The 18,185-nt window shown below is 28.1% G+C and overlaps 1 protein-coding gene across 1 annotated transcript; it reads left to right on the top strand.

Moving 5' to 3' along the window:
* The first annotated feature begins 5,288 nt into the window (after positions 1-5,288).
* Positions 5,289-16,721, top strand: LOC111623864 (zinc finger protein 253-like). Its single transcript, XM_023366585.1, has 5 exons — positions 5,289-5,311; positions 6,809-6,819; positions 6,900-7,091; positions 15,499-15,942; positions 16,340-16,721. The coding sequence occupies exons 3-5, from the start codon at positions 7,082-7,084 to the stop codon at positions 16,642-16,644; spliced, it is 759 nt and encodes a 252-aa protein (XP_023222353.1). The 5' UTR covers positions 5,289-5,311; positions 6,809-6,819; positions 6,900-7,081; the 3' UTR covers positions 16,645-16,721.
* The last annotated feature ends 1,464 nt before the right edge of the window (positions 16,722-18,185 follow it).

Below are 18,185 nucleotides of genomic sequence, written 5' to 3' on the forward strand. Positions count from 1 at the left end.
AAACTGTCTTACTTCCGAACAAAAAGACCGATTCGGACGTTCTCTCGTCCCGTGATCCCTTTTGAGGTTGACATTTAATTTCCCAAATAACAGCTAGATGAAAGCGCGTTAACCACGAATAAACAGACGTCCCCGTCTTGGCCCCATCTTGCACCATTATATTATTTTTATAGAGAAAAATATATATATTTGAGAGAGAAATATACTTACGTGCTGCTCTACTAGTGGTAAATATTGAGAATACATTGCAATTGGTAAACGAGTTTTATCTACTGTTTTTATATAAATACAACAATATCTCTTTCTCTAACTTTGACGAATAAGTGTATATTGTCTGTATGATAAAACGACTAGCGAGTATCTCCGCCGAATTTTTATTGAAAATAATATCCTTTTGAAAATATTTAGCACTAGCTGTACCCGGCCACGCGTTGCTGTGGCTCAATGCATGTATCTATTATAAATGTATAACACTTCCCCGCGGAGGGGAATTTCGAAAAATCCCTTCTTGGTGTACGTTCTCATGACGTACCCTAACTGTGTATCAAATTTCAACTTTCAACTCCTAACCGTTTAGGCTCTGCGCTGATTATTATTATTATCATTATCAATCCATCTCGATTATATATATAGATTGGATAAATGACAACTAACAATCGAAAAACAAACGATTGTTAGTTAGCATAACAATTTGCAGTAGATCCCCTATAACACTGTTGATTATTCCGTGTTGTACGAGTCAACTTAGATTTTACAAATACGTGAACTGTTAACAGCCCGGCACACGTATTTGTAAAATCTAAGTAACTCGTACAACATGGAATCCATATAACACGGAATTATCAACAGTGTTATAGGGGGTCTACTGTATTAAATTACATTTTATATAATTTCATATGAAATGTAACTCAGTTCGTTGATTTCTTGTCCATGACAAATATTATATAAAATATGAATAATCGTTTTACATTTTACTAATTTTGTATAAAAATTATAAATTTTTGAAGCACTCAATTAGCACTTAATTAATATTAAACAAGTTTTTTTTATTAAGTATTTATTTTGCTCATTATTTGTTTAACTAAGTTTCAATTCAATCTGTTAATTTTTGTCTGATAACTTAAAAGAGGTCTTAAAATTGGTTCTCGGCTCCTTGTAATGATCGGGCCGCATTGTTGTAGCTTTATCTTCACTTCTCTCGTCAGGGCTATCAGAGAATGACCGAATACGTTGAATTTGGGGCCCATCCTGTATGTCGATGAAAATTGTCCTAGTTGTAAACTCATTGCGAGAACAGAACTGCGCATTTTTTTATGCCTAACTGACAAAGCCTCTACGATGATCAAAACTAACGAATGACTGAGTTGATTTCGAATCCGCCCCGTTTTCCTTAATGAGGATAAGATAGCAGTTTGTTTTATGAGTGTGATAAAAATGTCTCATGTTTCTGCAACAATGCGTTGTGATATGTATAGAACGCGTTATAGTAACCTTTTTTAACTATCAGAACACAATTTCTCATTTTGGCATTTTTTAAAATGACAGAATGCGTCGTGGCTTTTATAAGAAGCCAGGATGGGAAATTTCTTGTTTTGGCTGTTCTGTAAAGATACAACTCCTTCTGGTCGTTTTCCCCCGCTTATTGAACGTTTTCGATCTTTGAACCTAACATATACAAGTCAATATGCTCGGAAATATGCTTCTAATAAAAAATGGATAAGAATAAATCTAATATTTAGAGGAGCTTTTTTAATGCCTTAAATATAAAGCCTGGTCTATCCTTCCTTCTGAGTAGGTCAAGGAGGCAACTTTAAAATTTCAAATGAAACTACAGTATTACAATTTTTTTTATTAGAAGTATATTTTCCTAGTTATTGACTTGTAACACTTACGTTAATCACCCTGTATACTGTATATATTTATCACGATTGTGATGAGACTGAAATTTCGGCGCATTCTGATTAGATGGCTCGTAAGTTCCAATTTTCATGTTATTTGTTTCATTCGCTTTGTTTCTTCGCTCTCAGGAAAACAGGCACCACAACTCACCTCAGACGAAAACTTTTAGAAATCAATTGGCTTTCCAAACAACCATCTCTTTGGGGCCGGATGGCCAGCGGTTAAGATAGCAGTTTACCGCTCTGGAGATCCGGGATTAAATCCGTATGGGTCGAAAAGCCTCAGGATTTTTCGAGGGTGGTCTGTCCGGATATGTCGAGCCTCGTCCCTCACCACCCGTTGCCTCATTATGGGTCTGGCCAAATCAATAATGGGCTTGTGTAAAATACCCTTTTAGTGCCCACGGGGCGAAGTTAGGAAAAAAATCATCTTTTTTAATCGGTGATTACAATTTTATTAAAAAGCTGTTTTATTTTATTCTATTCTATTCGTTTCTATTTATATATTGTCTCAAATAATTTTTGTTTTGTTTCCATTAAAGAAATATCTGACAACTTATAGGTTGTGTTTTTGTCTCTTATGTTGTGTTCTTTCATTTCGTATTAGATCCTTTTATATCGTTAAATAATCTGATCAACAATTTAATTTTAATTCATTTAGAATCATTGGTTAATACTTTAATGTGTGTTTTATTGCACTTTAAATGTCATTTGGGGAAAAGGGATAGGATAATTGTATTATACTACAACAAGGTATGAATTTCGGCTATAAGAAATAATTAAAAAATTACTCACAATCTACGAGATTTTGATTAAAAGAACTTTCAAGAAAGAAGTACGCTTGTAAATCGGGGTCATTCCGTATTTAAAGTCATATCGATTTTACTTTTGTAATGTTACAACAATACTGATAGTTATTATCCGCAGAGAATTATCAATAATATTTAATTTTCAATTGAATATTAACAATCGAATTCCCAAAAATTAAGTTAATGCGTGTGAAAGATGGTTGTAGAAACACATCCGTTTCCAGTAGAACGTACGAAATACGTCACAGTTTAAATAGGGTCTTACAGAACGATTTGAATTTGAATATTGGGTGACGATTTAATAAAACTATTAATTTGTAAAAATCAATTTCATATATATTATAATATTATTGAAGTTAGATTGTATATAATTCTAATTAGCATATTTCATTTGTGAAAAACATACAAAATGCTTTATTTAAATATCATATATTAGCGAAAAAAATGTCTTATTTTTATAACGTGTTTCGTAGTTGATATTAAAAGAATTAAATCCATTAATAATAGGCTATGTAATAAAAATAACAAAACAAAATAAAACAGTTGATGGTTTAAAAGTAGTATTGATATTATCTTAACGATATTTATCATTTTAAAACAAATTTCACGTTAGTTCTATATACAATTAGTCACTTAGAATTAGATCATAGCAAGTATGCTTACAAGTAGATTACATACACAGATGAAAGAGTATAACTAGACGTATGTAGTAGGAAATCAACAACGATAAACAGCAATATGTATGAATTTAACTTAAAAATTGCCTGTCTTTAACAAATTCAAATGTTTGAAAAATTAGTTTCCCCCTCTTCTTTTGCCTATTTTGGTTTTAAAATTTTCCAAGCAGCCACAATATAGGGAAAAAAAAACTAATAAAATAGTATATTTTTAATATTGAATACTTTAAAATGAACGAAAAATTTCACAAATTATTGTTCTAGTAAAATTTTTCTCTGAATGAATCTAAATAATTATTTTGTAAAATTTTAAAATTCATTTTTATTAAATATACACAAAATAAATTTGATGAATAAAACATCAATGAGACTTTTTGAGAATCTTAATAAATAAACCATAAATAAAATAAATATCTGATATTTTATATTCTCTTATATAATAAAATTCGAAGACAGTTTCATTCCTACAAAAATAAAACGATAAAAAATCAATAATAATTGAATTTTTGACTTTGAAATTAAACTCTTTTAAGAATGAATTGATTTTTTATTTTATTTTTTAATCATTTAACTGAACTGTAAATTATCAAGTTAAAAACTTTTGTTGAAAAAAATTTTCTAAGAAATTTGTTACAATTTTAAATATAAAATTGCTCTCGTATCATAAAGACTCGTTTAAATTTAAAACAAAACAGAAAATAAGATTCATAATAATAGAATATAAATAAATGTGCTTTGAAAATAAATAATTTTTTAACGAAAAATTCATAAAATAATATTTCGGTTTTAACTAATTATTAAATATATAAAGTATTATGTATTTAACAATTACTTTAAAATCAAAATAAACTATGAAATAGTTAATAAAAACATTTATATTTGCTATTAAATTAATGTCTTATTTATAAATAGATAAAAAATCCTTAGGTAATAGGTTAATAAAAACCATTTTAAATCGTCTAACTAGCATTCAAATTAAATATAATTATAAATAAATTATTTTCGACAGAAGTTAACACAATGTGACTAATATGTTAACGATAAACAAACGCTTTTTCTTTCTTAAAAAATATGAAAACTGAGTCTAATCCATTACTTAGCTAAAAAGTATATAGATATATCAGTTTAAAAAATCGTCGAAAACTGGTGCATATTCTTTATTTTTTCTTCAAGATTACTTATGAGCTGACAGCATTTCATTAATAACCTGAAAATATCCTAAAGCCCGGACAAAGCTATCTCGTATTTAACCACCACTTACCCCAAACATTTAAATTCCTATGGGAAAGGATTAGTGGTCATGTATCACTGGTATGAGTCCATTAATGTTGGCATGACAGAAAACAAATCCGCTTACGTGATTGTAACTGTTCTATCTGCTTACTCTTAGGAAGAAATCATCTCTTCCACCAGATTAACCTATCTATCTGCAAGGTGTGGGCAGATCAGGAGCCATTTGCTAACTTGATCTCTGGAGAATTGTATTAAAGCTTATAAAATTGAAGATAATAAAATTACTTACGGAATTTAATTGAACTAACAACAAAATATTGGTATTTTCTAATGCGTTTTGTAATTTTTTTTTCTTATTTTATTAGCTTTCTAATATATATATTTAAAAAAATGTTGGCTTTTAAAATGTATTTTAAAAATGTAAACATTTTAATAAATACGGTAATACTTTTGAGAAGATTAATGTATTTAAATCTAAAATTGGACATTTTTAAGAGATTTAATGTGAAAAATAATTTTTAAATTTAATCCTTAGAAAAAGTGAAGTAGCTAGAGTTTTAGTTATTATCATTAAAAAAATGTCATATTTCCTTATTATTTATGATATAATTACATTAATATTAAAATTTGGTAGCTTTACTAAAAATGAAAGGAAAAAAACAAGAAAATAAAAGAAAAAAGTGGACAATTTAAGGTAAAAGAGCATAAAAACTTCGGTATTTTTTCGCATGTGTACAGCTAAAGTTTTAGCAGTTCTTCGACCAAATTTTTGTGTGAAAGTTTTATGGTGAGAAGCTAACCACGTTCTTATTTGGGGAGAACAAAAAACTACCCGATTCAGCAGTTTCAACTAAAATATGAGGGAAATCAAGTGGAATGGGTTGGTTGATAATTATATCGTACAGCAATTGTCAGATTGGTTGATAGAGCGTAGAAAATGAAGAGGGAGTGATATAATTAATGAATATCTTTGCAGTCAAGTTGTAGACCATCTAATCACTCGTGGAGCGATTAATCAGACGAAAGAGAGCGATATTTCCGTTCAGTTAAGCTATAAAATGTAGAAAAAGTCGGGAAATCTCTGCTTGTCGCGTTCAGATTAGGAATTTACATGCAGTTTTTAATATTTAATGAAACCAATTTTTACTTATGTTTATTCATTGGTCAAATTTTAAAGTTTTTAAGTTTTAAAAACTATAAATTTCTCAATTAAAATTTGAAATGTCGAAGAATCGATTTTTTAATGTAAATTTTAGCTTAAATAATTAAAAATTCATATAAAAATTTAAAAGTTTATTTATCTTTAACAGAAAATTTCTTACACACACATATATATGTGTGTGCAAGAAACTTTCTGTTAAAACTAAGTAATTAAAAATTTATATATACATTATTTCTATAAATTTAAATCTTTTAAAAATTAATAAAAACTAGGATTGTTTCTCTGATATATTTAGATCTGTTTAAATTTTTTAAATTCATTTTTCAAGTTAAATTTTTTATTATTTTAAAAATTTTTATTTTGTATATTTTATCTAACCAATATTTTTAAATAATAATAAAAGAAAACTTATAAACTGAAACTCTTTAATTAAAAAATATAAATGTATAATAAAAATGTATCGCTTTGATAAGGATTGTATCAATTCGTAGTTAAACAATTAACCTTAACACAATTTCACCAGAATAAATTATAAAACAATTGAAAATTGAAAGAAAAAATTTATTAAAAACTCCTTCCGCATATTTTTTGCATTCAAAAAAATCACCTGATAGAGTGGTTCTTATATTATGAATGTGATCGAAGAGTAGCTAACATAATTTAGGAGGGTTTGACATTTTTAAACTATAGAACCTTGTCAAAATCTGTGTAGTTCTATTACTGTAGAAGCAATGATTATAAATGGGATTTAACCAAGCGGGAAATATCTTCGGTCCCCCTTACATCCCTATCGGTCTGCCCTCTTAGATTGCATCATTTTTCATAAAACTTGTTGCCTGATTCAGGTGTATCCATACAGGTAGATAAGCGATGTAGCTTGGGATTGGTTGACTTATAATCTCTAGTAAGTGATTGGTTGTCATTTTTATTCCAATGTTAAATATCGAATGAATGCAGGAAAGTAGATACAAAAGACAAAACCATAATGGAAAACTGGACGCAAAGTATCTCTAACAATTCCTTAAACAGGTGTTCGACAGGTAAGTCGAGAGGCTTGATTTTTCGTTTTTCTTCTTCTTTTTTTTCATTTAATAGCGATGTAATTATATTTTGTTTATAGGGCATACTAGATATACTATAGAGGAACTGTTAAGAGATAAAGAAGACTCCGTTATTCCCGCTACTATTCCTTCTTTTCCGAATTTTTCTTGGTGGCAAACTTCACCTGTTAACAACCCTCTGAGACAAGTTGCTCTCTTAACGTTTGGAACTTTGCAGGCGGATGCCTCCTATTTTACATCGATGAAAGATGGTAAGATACTATTGTATAAATTATTTTCGACAGAAGTTAACACAATGTGACTAATATGTTAACGATAAACAAACGCTTTTTCTTTCTTAAAAAATATGAAAACTGAGTCTAATCCATTACTTAGCTAAAAAGTATATAGATATATCAGTTTAAAAAATCGTCGAAAACTGGTGCATATTCTTTATTTTTTCTTCAAGATTACTTATGAGCTGACAGCATTTCATTAATAACCTGAAAATATCCTAAAGCCCGGACAAAGCTATCTCGTATTTAACCACCACTTACCCCAAACATTTAAATTCCTATGGGAAAGGATTAGTGGTCATGTATCACTGGTATGAGTCCATTAATGTTGGCATGACAGAAAACAAATCCGCTTACGTGATTGTAACTGTTCTATCTGCTTACTCTTAGGAAGAAATCATCTCTTCCACCAGATTAACCTATCTATCTGCAAGGTGTGGGCAGATCAGGAGCCATTTGCTAACTTGATCTCTGGAGAATTGTATTAAAGCTTATAAAATTGAAGATAATAAAATTACTTACGGAATTTAATTGAACTAACAACAAAATATTGGTATTTTCTAATGCGTTTTGTAATTTTTTTTTCTTATTTTATTAGCTTTCTAATATATATATTTAAAAAAATGTTGGCTTTTAAAATGTATTTTAAAAATGTAAACATTTTAATAAATACGGTAATACTTTTGAGAAGATTAATGTATTTAAATCTAAAATTGGACATTTTTAAGAGATTTAATGTGAAAAATAATTTTTAAATTTAATCCTTAGAAAAAGTGAAGTAGCTAGAGTTTTAGTTATTATCATTAAAAAAATGTCATATTTCCTTATTATTTATGATATAATTACATTAATATTAAAATTTGGTAGCTTTACTAAAAATGAAAGGAAAAAAACAAGAAAATAAAAGAAAAAAGTGGACAATTTAAGGTAAAAGAGCATAAAAACTTCGGTATTTTTTCGCATGTGTACAGCTAAAGTTTTAGCAGTTCTTCGACCAAATTTTTGTGTGAAAGTTTTATGGTGAGAAGCTAACCACGTTCTTATTTGGGGAGAACAAAAAACTACCCGATTCAGCAGTTTCAACTAAAATATGAGGGAAATCAAGTGGAATGGGTTGGTTGATAATTATATCGTACAGCAATTGTCAGATTGGTTGATAGAGCGTAGAAAATGAAGAGGGAGTGATATAATTAATGAATATCTTTGCAGTCAAGTTGTAGACCATCTAATCACTCGTGGAGCGATTAATCAGACGAAAGAGAGCGATATTTCCGTTCAGTTAAGCTATAAAATGTAGAAAAAGTCGGGAAATCTCTGCTTGTCGCGTTCAGATTAGGAATTTACATGCAGTTTTTAATATTTAATGAAACCAATTTTTACTTATGTTTATTCATTGGTCAAATTTTAAAGTTTTTAAGTTTTAAAAACTATAAATTTCTCAATTAAAATTTGAAATGTCGAAGAATCAATAGTTAGATTGTATATAATTCTAATTAGCATATTTCATTTGTGAAAAACATACAAAATGCTTTATTTAAATATCATATATTAGCGAAAAAAATGTCTTATTTTTATAACGTGTTTCGTAGTTGATATTAAAAGAATTAAATCCATTAATAATAGGCTATGTAATAAAAATAACAAAACAAAATAAAACAGTTGATGGTTTAAAAGTAGTATTGATATTATCTTAACGATATTTATCATTTTAAAACAAATTTCACGTTAGTTCTATATACAATTAGTCACTTAGAATTAGATCATAGCAAGTATGCTTACAAGTAGATTACATACACAGATGAAAGAGTATAACTAGACGTATGTAGTAGGAAATCAACAACGATAAACAGCAATATGTATGAATTTAACTTAAAAATTGCCTGTCTTTAACAAATTCAAATGTTTGAAAAATTAGTTTCCCCCTCTTCTTTTGCCTATTTTGGTTTTAAAATTTTCCAAGCAGCCACAATATAGGGAAAAAAAAACTAATAAAATAGTATATTTTTAATATTGAATACTTTAAAATGAACGAAAAATTTCACAAATTATTGTTCTAGTAAAATTTTTCTCTGAATGAATCTAAATAATTATTTTGTAAAATTTTAAAATTCATTTTTATTAAATATACACAAAATAAATTTGATGAATAAAACATCAATGAGACTTTTTGAGAATCTTAATAAATAAACCATAAATAAAATAAATATCTGATATTTTATATTCTCTTATATAATAAAATTCGAAGACAGTTTCATTCCTACAAAAATAAAACGATAAAAAATCAATAATAATTGAATTTTTGACTTTGAAATTAAACTCTTTTAAGAATGAATTGATTTTTTATTTTATTTTTTAATCATTTAANTTTGTGTAGTTTATGGTAATCCGATATATTATTCAAACTCTGTTGATTTCAAGGATCATAAATTATTGCAGACATTAAGCGTTATATGCCGCAAATGCGAATTATGCAGGGGTTGTTATAGGAGTGCGCGCCGAAAATAAAGCTTGAGTAAAACAGAGATGGGCAACTCGCGACCTCCGGAACCCACAAAATATTAATAAATATATCAATTTCCCATCTTAAGAAAGTATGCAGCAAAAATTCTATCGCTATTTCCTACAACTTATATGTGTTAACAGTTTTTTTCCGCAATGAATTTAGTAAAATGTATTGATAAAACAAGAAATCGGCTAACAGACTCACATCAAAACTAATTTAAAACTAGCAGTGACTAATATGTTAATTTATAATTATATAGTCTGTGAATAAAAAATTGTGATTTGCGATTATTTTTTGTTTTTCTTCAGTTTTCTCTTTTATGCGGCTCTCGTCAGTTCAGTAGTTTTAAGCGTGGCTCTTACATAGAAAATGGTTGCCCATCCCTGACGTAAATAGAGACTACAGAAATATATTAGTCTAAATATTTATATTAAATATTATAATATAACTACTGTATATTAAAATTTGATGAGAGTTGCTATTACATTAATACATAAGTAGTTACTAATGTAACAACTTTTTGATTTATTTCATTAAAACAAAATAATATCAATTACGACACGGTTCTCTTCTTATTAGTCTAATTAATAATATAAATCAAGCTTGAATCGTTAATAAAACTTTATTTTCATTAAGAATATCTTTATTTTTAAATATACAAGCAACGCCATAAAGCAAATGTCAGCCATCCCCTATATTAAATAGGTTATATGTTAAAACATAGGCCTAATATAAAACAAATGTATATAATACGATTGTTTATCTTTCTGATTTTTTTCTCCACGATCTATAATAACAAAAGCTTAAATTGGCCTAATATTTTTAATATTCTTCGTAATGAAATAATTCTAAAACATCCTTCCAATATGTTTCTTTAATTTTTCTTCATTTCTATAATAAATTGTTATAAACTATTTTATAATTCCTTCTATATTTTCACATTGAATCTGTATGATAAATGTTTAAGATTTTCTTGAATAAATATTTAGTGCTGTTTTCTTGATAATAGCAAATTAATTTCTGTTGTAAAAGTTTAAAATAATGATTTTTTATATTTAGGGGAGACCGGGGCAACTTCGGCATGCGGGGCAAGTTTGTCAAGCGCTTTTTTTTTAAAACAAATTAAAAGGAGACTTTGATTACAGGTTAGGCAGTTGAGTTTTATTGGTGGCTTGTTGAGTGTAGTGTTTTTATTGTTCTCCAACAAGCGTAGTTGAATTATCAAGCAAATTTTCATTTTCGTTCAATTCCATATAATATTTTTTTTCCATTTATATTGAATTGGCAGGTTTTGTTATAATTCCATGATAACGAAAGTTACTTTTCCTGTTAGAAGGATGTAACTTCAACTTATTCACGTGGCCAGATCGTGGCTTGGCATTCTGTTCTCAGGGTTGTACTTAATGTTTCGAAATCATGACTAGCGGGGTAAGATCGGCAACATAAAGCCACATTAGAAGCAAAGGATAAAAATCAAACAGATGATAAATGAAAACATGTTTGCATTTGTTATTCATGTATATATGTCTTTGAACTTGCATTTCGTTGTAATAATATTAAATGGGTGTTGGATTTGTATTTCTTTGTTTTAATAGTGAATTCCAACTTATACATTGTTAATAACATAATTTTATATACGTGCCTATCTTGCCCCATTACTGTTGCCCCTATACCAGGGGCAACTTTAATAAAAATAATTAAAATAATTACAACTTTACAAAAAGAGAGAAGTTGCCGATCTTGCCCCTATACCCGGGGCAACTTCGTCAATTTCTCTCTTCTTGTAAAGTTGTAATTATTTTAATTATTTTTATTTCCAAACTGATTTTAACCAGTTCTATAGTAAGGTAACATTCCAATAGACAATATGCAAAGCTTTTTTTTCAGTTTACAGCAGTATTTATTACACAAAATTTAAGTAAAGCTTAACATGCCGATCTTGCCCCGGTCTCCCTTATATAGTATAATTATTGTTTCACATCTAACACAATTGTGCTGATTTTTATTTATTATGATGAAATGAAAGAATTGATTAAAAAATATTTATATTAGAAAAAAAAATCTTTTTAATTATTTTGGTTGTAATTTGAGTTAAATTCTTTTAATATATTTCAGTACTTTTTCTATACAATTAATACGAGAAATTGAGGAACCTTTCTATCAAAATAAACTGCTGCGCTATAATTTTGATTATTATATTTTATAACTTTATGTACCTATCTTTTAACATTTTACGAAGATATTTGTTTGAAATAGTAAACTGTATATATTTTTTAAAGATTTTTTTTATTTGTGTAGTTTATGGTAATCCGATATATTATTCAAACTCTGTTGATTTCAAGGATCATAAATTATTGCAGACATTAAGCGTTATATGCCGCAAATGCGAATTATGCAGGGGTTGTTATAGGAGTGCGCGCCGAAAATAAAGCTTGAGTAAAACAGAGATGGGCAACTCGCGACCTCCGGAACCCACAAAATATTAATAAATATATCAATTTCCCATCTTAAGAAAGTATGCAGCAAAAATTCTATCGCTATTTCCTACAACTTATATGTGTTAACAGTTTTTTTCCGCAATGAATTTAGTAAAATGTATTGATAAAACAAGAAATCGGCTAACAGACTCACATCAAAACTAATTTAAAACTAGCAGTGACTAATATGTTAATTTATAATTATATAGTCTGTGAATAAAAAATTGTGATTTGCGATTATTTTTTGTTTTTCTTCAGTTTTCTCTTTTATGCGGCTCTCGTCAGTTCAGTAGTTTTAAGCGTGGCTCTTACATAGAAAATGGTTGCCCATCCCTGACGTAAATAGAGACTACAGAAATATATTAGTCTAAATATTTATATTAAATATTATAATATAACTACTGTATATTAAAATTTGATGAGAGTTGCTATTACATTAATACATAAGTAGTTACTAATGTAACAACTTTTTGATTTATTTCATTAAAATAAATTAAAATTAAGAAAAGTCTTTAATTTGTTTATGTAAATTAGTTAAGTTAAATGAAATTTATGTACAGGCCTACTGTAAAAAAAAGTAATTAATTTAAAAAAATTAATTTTTAGTTAAACTTTCTATAAACAAATAATTTTTTCATAATTATATATTCAATTCTTAATTAAAACAGTTTACAAACTCTGCTAAAATTATATGTTTATTATTGAAACTTATAAAATCAGATTAATTCAAAATTTACACAAAATAAGATCATATAACTTTTTAAAAAAATAGATTAAAATCACTTATTTAGCTTTAACAAGTTTTGTTTATTAATTATTAATGTTTTATGTCGGTTTGTTTACTTTTTCTCACATAAACGTTTCATAAATTCATTATATTTCTCTTCGATTACCTTTCTAATATTATGAATAATTTTTACTTTTATTCTGTAAATCTTTGTTCAAATTTTACGAATTCAATTAAAGTTTTAATAATTAAGTTATATTAATTCTCGTTATACTACTTTCTTTAAATAATTTGACATCGTTTCCTCTATCCCTCGTCCCCAAAGTTGAACTATCAACTTAAAAGCTATTTATTTAGAACGAAATGAATTATGGCATAATCTACTTATGCATTCCTGTTAAGAAATAATTGAATGATTTTATAGCAAAGAAAATTGTAACCGAATATGTTTTATATTTTTATATTATATTAGATTATGTTTCATAATTATCATAATTATGATTTTCTTCTAATTTGTTATCTTAATTTTATCATTTATTTATTTGTTTCTCTAAAAAGTTAGAAATTCGAATATAATTTGTTAATAAAATTAATATAGATACAACTATCATTTTCTAAATTTAAAATTTTTAAATAAAAGTTAGACCCAAATAGAGTACAGTTGAAAAAAATAACAATTAATTTTTAAATAAAAATATATTTTAAACAACAAAATGGCTAAAGTTATTATGAATATTGTTAATAATATTTAAATTAATTTTATTCTCGCTATTAATTTCCCTCATATAGTTTTTCAAATATAGAAGAATATTTGTACAGGAAAATAATTTTATTCTGCATGCATTTGATTAATATATACATAACTAACTACAAAAATATATTACAAGAATAAATTATTTAATTATTTTTTGAAATCCTTACCAATGGCTGAATGGATAAAACCACTTGCGATTTGTGGATGACCAACGGATAGCCACGTGTTTTCCGGGATTTCTTTACGTGTCTAAATAGAGACCAGTTTCCCATATAAGGTCCTCCCGAGAGGCATCCCCCTTGGCAGATCGTTCTCATGTTGTGTGCCTTACTCCGTCAATCCGTTAAAAGCATTCAAAATTACAAAATTCCTAAATAATCATATAACGATAAAGATAATTTAATTTAGAAATTTAACTTTTATAATAACTTATTACTGAATAATGTTAATGGAGTCGCTGTGATCGTCGACGCTGCTGGTGAACTTTTGTTTGACTTTCAAAGTATCGTTGGAGTGTCTGGTGATTTTAGAGGCAGATAATGAGTATTTTGGAGTTTCAGATAATAACGAATCGAGCATGTTTGAAATTGATTATATGTCTATTAATAATAGCAGGAATAGAGCCTAATCCAGGTCCCTTTCCGAGATCCCCTCCGGAAATAGACTACGAAGATATGCAAAAACGGGGACGCGGTAGACCGCGGAAAGTTAATACTCGTAATATAGATAGAGGTGAACTGTTAGAATTTATAGAAGATGAACAAGGCCAATCTGGAGATTCTTCCTCGAAAGGAAAATTAGGTGTGATAAGAGATTCTAATATTCAGGATTATTTTTCATCGTCATCAGTTGTGGAAGAACACATTACTGAAGAGACGCCGTATACTATCAAAGCAGTTTATCATTTGATTCAGGAAAAGTTTACAATACTGAACTCAGACTTACAGTTAATAAAGGAAGAACTGGTTACATTNAGCATTTTAGATATTCTATTATCACATGACATAGAAGACAACCGTTCACGTTTAAAACCAAACTGGTATGGTTCACTATTGAACTATCCAAATATTAATAATTATATTCTATCGAATCTACCTTTTGTTATAAAACGGTTTTTTATTCAAATACGTCTAAATTCAGAAATATTAATGTTAAATAATAAATTCTACTCGTATGCTGATAATTTATGTCCTAGATGTAATATGGAATTTTCAAAGTATCACTTGTTTTGCCAATGTGAAAAGAGCTATGAGTTAAAAAGGAAATTTGATTTGTTAAGTTTAAGTGAGTGCAGATCGGTGGAAGAAATGTACTATATATTCCATAGAGCAACAACTCGATTAATAGTTAATTTATACAACTATGTTAAAACTTTTGTAAATATTTAGAAGGAAAATATTATTGTAATAATACTATGTAATATGTTATATTATTTAAGTTTATGGTTCTCCCATTGTAACAGGCAATTGCCGTATTACAAATAAAGCGTAATTTGGATTGGATTGGATTGGAATAATGTTAATTTTTAAGTAACAAAATAATCGTGAAAAATGTCTATTACATGTGAAAATTTAATTTGTATTTAATAAATTAGCGAAATTAATTTGATACAGAGGTAAACTATAATAAAAAAATTATATTTTTAATTTTATACTAGTTTTTAATTACAGTTATATTTAGAATATTTGCAATAAAGAATGAAGCATAAAGTAGACTCTCATATTTTATTTAATATTAAAATGATCTTGAAAATAATTTTTATGCAACATTTATTTCGAACAAAATCTAAATATACTAAACACAATCTTCTGATGAAATTCTTTTTCAATTATAAAAAATTCAGTAGCCAACTTTTCAGCATCAAACAGCAAACTTTGAAAAGTTTAAACAAAACTGCAAATGAAGTTTATTGATTTTTTCAGAAATTTTCTCTCCAGTCCGATCGAACATTCTACCTTTAGTTATGGATCGATCTCCATGGTGGGACATTAATTACCATAGCTCAGAGACCGAATTTTCAAAACAACTTTATGCTCTTCCTTGTCCGTTTATACATCAATCTAAGCATTGCCCTTCTGCATGCCAAGAAATGCCATCGCCTCCAATTAGAAGGTTAAACGCTAATCAAGATCAATGTCTCCCTCAAAACGCAACAAGTATAACCGATTGCTTCAAAATGGCGAAATCCAGGATTATGACAGATAAAAGTTATTTATGTAAACAATGCGGTAAGACTTTCAAGCGTTCCTCTACCCTTTCGACTCATATGCTGATTCATTCTGATATCAGACCCTATCCTTGCCAGTATTGTGGAAAGAGATTTCATCAGAAATCAGATATGAAGAAACACACATACATTCACACAGGTAATATTTACTTAACTCAATGAATAATTTAATTAGATTGAATGTAATTCTTATAAATAATTTTTTATTGAAATTTAAAACTAGAAAAATATAATTAAAGTAGTACTGTAATAACTTTAAAGTTTAAAAAACAATTTTTTTGTAATTGCTCAGCTTAAGTTAATTAAAATAAGAATTAACAATCAATTACCTTATAATAATTTAGATAAATGTCATTATTAAATATATCAGAATATGTTAATTAAAAAAATATAATTAAAATAAAAAAAAGATATTCAGTTGAAATAAGAGTTGAGGACTTTTCATCAGTATTTACAAGTATTGCAGTTAAACAAGCTTTACAGGAGCAAAACTTTATAGTCATTATTCCTTTATCTACAAACTATTTTTCTTTCAGGAGAAAAACCTCATAAATGTGTAGTATGCGGCAAGGCTTTTAGCCAATCTTCAAATTTAATTACTCACACTAGAAAACATACAGGGTTTAAGCCTTTCGCATGCTATACTTGTGGAAGAGCTTTTCAGAGAAAAGTGGACTTGAGACGTCACCGTGACACTCAGCATGCAAAAAGTTCTATTCTCTCCTCAGAAGGAAAAACTCACGAATTGTTTTCGAGTGAAACAAGATGGAATCGCGACATATTTCCCACTTTAGCTGCAAATTGTAGCAATTTTGAAGGATTTCATTTGCTAACTGATTAAGTATTCTGTAATTGTCTAATTGTATTGTTGTTGTATATTGCTGGTGATGTGGACCAATATTATATTAATGATGTGTAATTCAAATATTTAAAAATAAATATATCACAATTATCCTAAAAAGTCATTAGGAGTTATCTCTAAACAAATTCTTAATCTAAATTTAAAATATCATTTATTTTATATTTTTAATTTATAATAATATTTTTTTAAATAGTCGTTATAAATAAATTTTTAAAATTTTTCTTATTAAAATATGTCAGGGACTCACATTTTAATTTTTAAATTTTAATAAAGTATAATACACTGATTCATTATAATCTGAAATACAATGAACTGGTTATATTTTTAGTTCTCTATAAATACTGTATATCTATTGTATGTTTAAAATTAATTAATCTATATTTAGTACTTATAAGTCGCCTTATAATTTAAGTATTTTTCTATTGAGCTTTGTTGCCTCATAAGGTGTTTAAAAATACATTAATAATGAAATATTTAGAACAAATATGTGACATTTTATGCACAAAAATCAGGAACACAAAATTGACAAAATGTGTTCCTTTTCTCTCTAAATTAAGGAATGTAGTCCATAGTTGGCGGCATTTTTGATTTTAGTCTTGACGCCAGCTACTAGAGTTCGAAAGCGCTCTGTTTGCTGACGTAACGGACTCTATATTCCTCTAGCACAAAAACTGTATCTGTTGCGTAATTTGCAACTGTAAAGTCCAGCAAGAAGGCATATAGCCCATCCGAGTGGTGCCTCATGAGGAATGATGTCAACCCCTTCTTAATAAATTTCTTCGTGTACTCATTTTTGTTGACGCAGAGACGAGAGGGTGCTTGATGTCTTCTTTTTGGACCGATTGCTGCTCAAAACAACACTTTTTAAGGTAATTTTGCATTGCATTTAAGTTTTACCCACAGATCAACCTCAACCCCAAGTTCACTATAGTAAGTGTTATTCCCAGTGCAGTCACTTCCACCAAATACGACACATCGTCCATAATAATGTCCAGTCCATTTGAAGCTTTGAAATCGCCCTCGCGTAGTTTTAGCAGCAGATCCTCTGTGATTCGAGATTTTTATTTTATTTTGAGGCTGACTTTAGCTTTCGAAGGACAAAATTTTAATTCGACTAGTATGTTTTTAACATACTGATGAGATATTTTAAACTTTCTTCCATTTTTCTTAGTGACTGTTCAACTTTTCCGATAGCCTCTCTTTCCAATGATTCTCTTTTGCTATTTGTCATTTAAATTCTCTTTCGATCTTACAACTTTCCAGCCTTTCTACAATGCTGTGTTGCTTGTAAAACTCTCCAAGTACGTTTACAATTCTTTTTCGGCTCTTCATTAAGCTGCTCTATTTTGTTAACGTTTGGATACTTGTTACTGTGGCAATATGAATTTAAATCTATGGAGTCCGAGCAACAATCTATGCTATCATATTCTTAAATTTATGTTTTTAAAATACCAAATATGCTCGCCAAAATTGTGTAGACACACCTTATATGGAATTCGATTTTCTAGCAAGAGATATAT

This window comes from Centruroides sculpturatus, unplaced genomic scaffold (assembly GCF_000671375.1).
Source record: "Centruroides sculpturatus isolate CEXI.00-Female unplaced genomic scaffold, Cexi_2.0 scaffold325, whole genome shotgun sequence".
NCBI lineage: Eukaryota > Metazoa > Arthropoda > Arachnida > Scorpiones > Buthidae > Centruroides > Centruroides sculpturatus.

Bases quoted from the DNA above. Each gene is read 5' to 3' on its own strand.
- LOC111623864 (XM_023366585.1), top strand. The intron at 15,943-16,339 runs GTAATATTTACT...TTTTTCTTTCAG, and splicing joins ACACACATACATTCACACAG to GAGAAAAACCTCATAAATGT.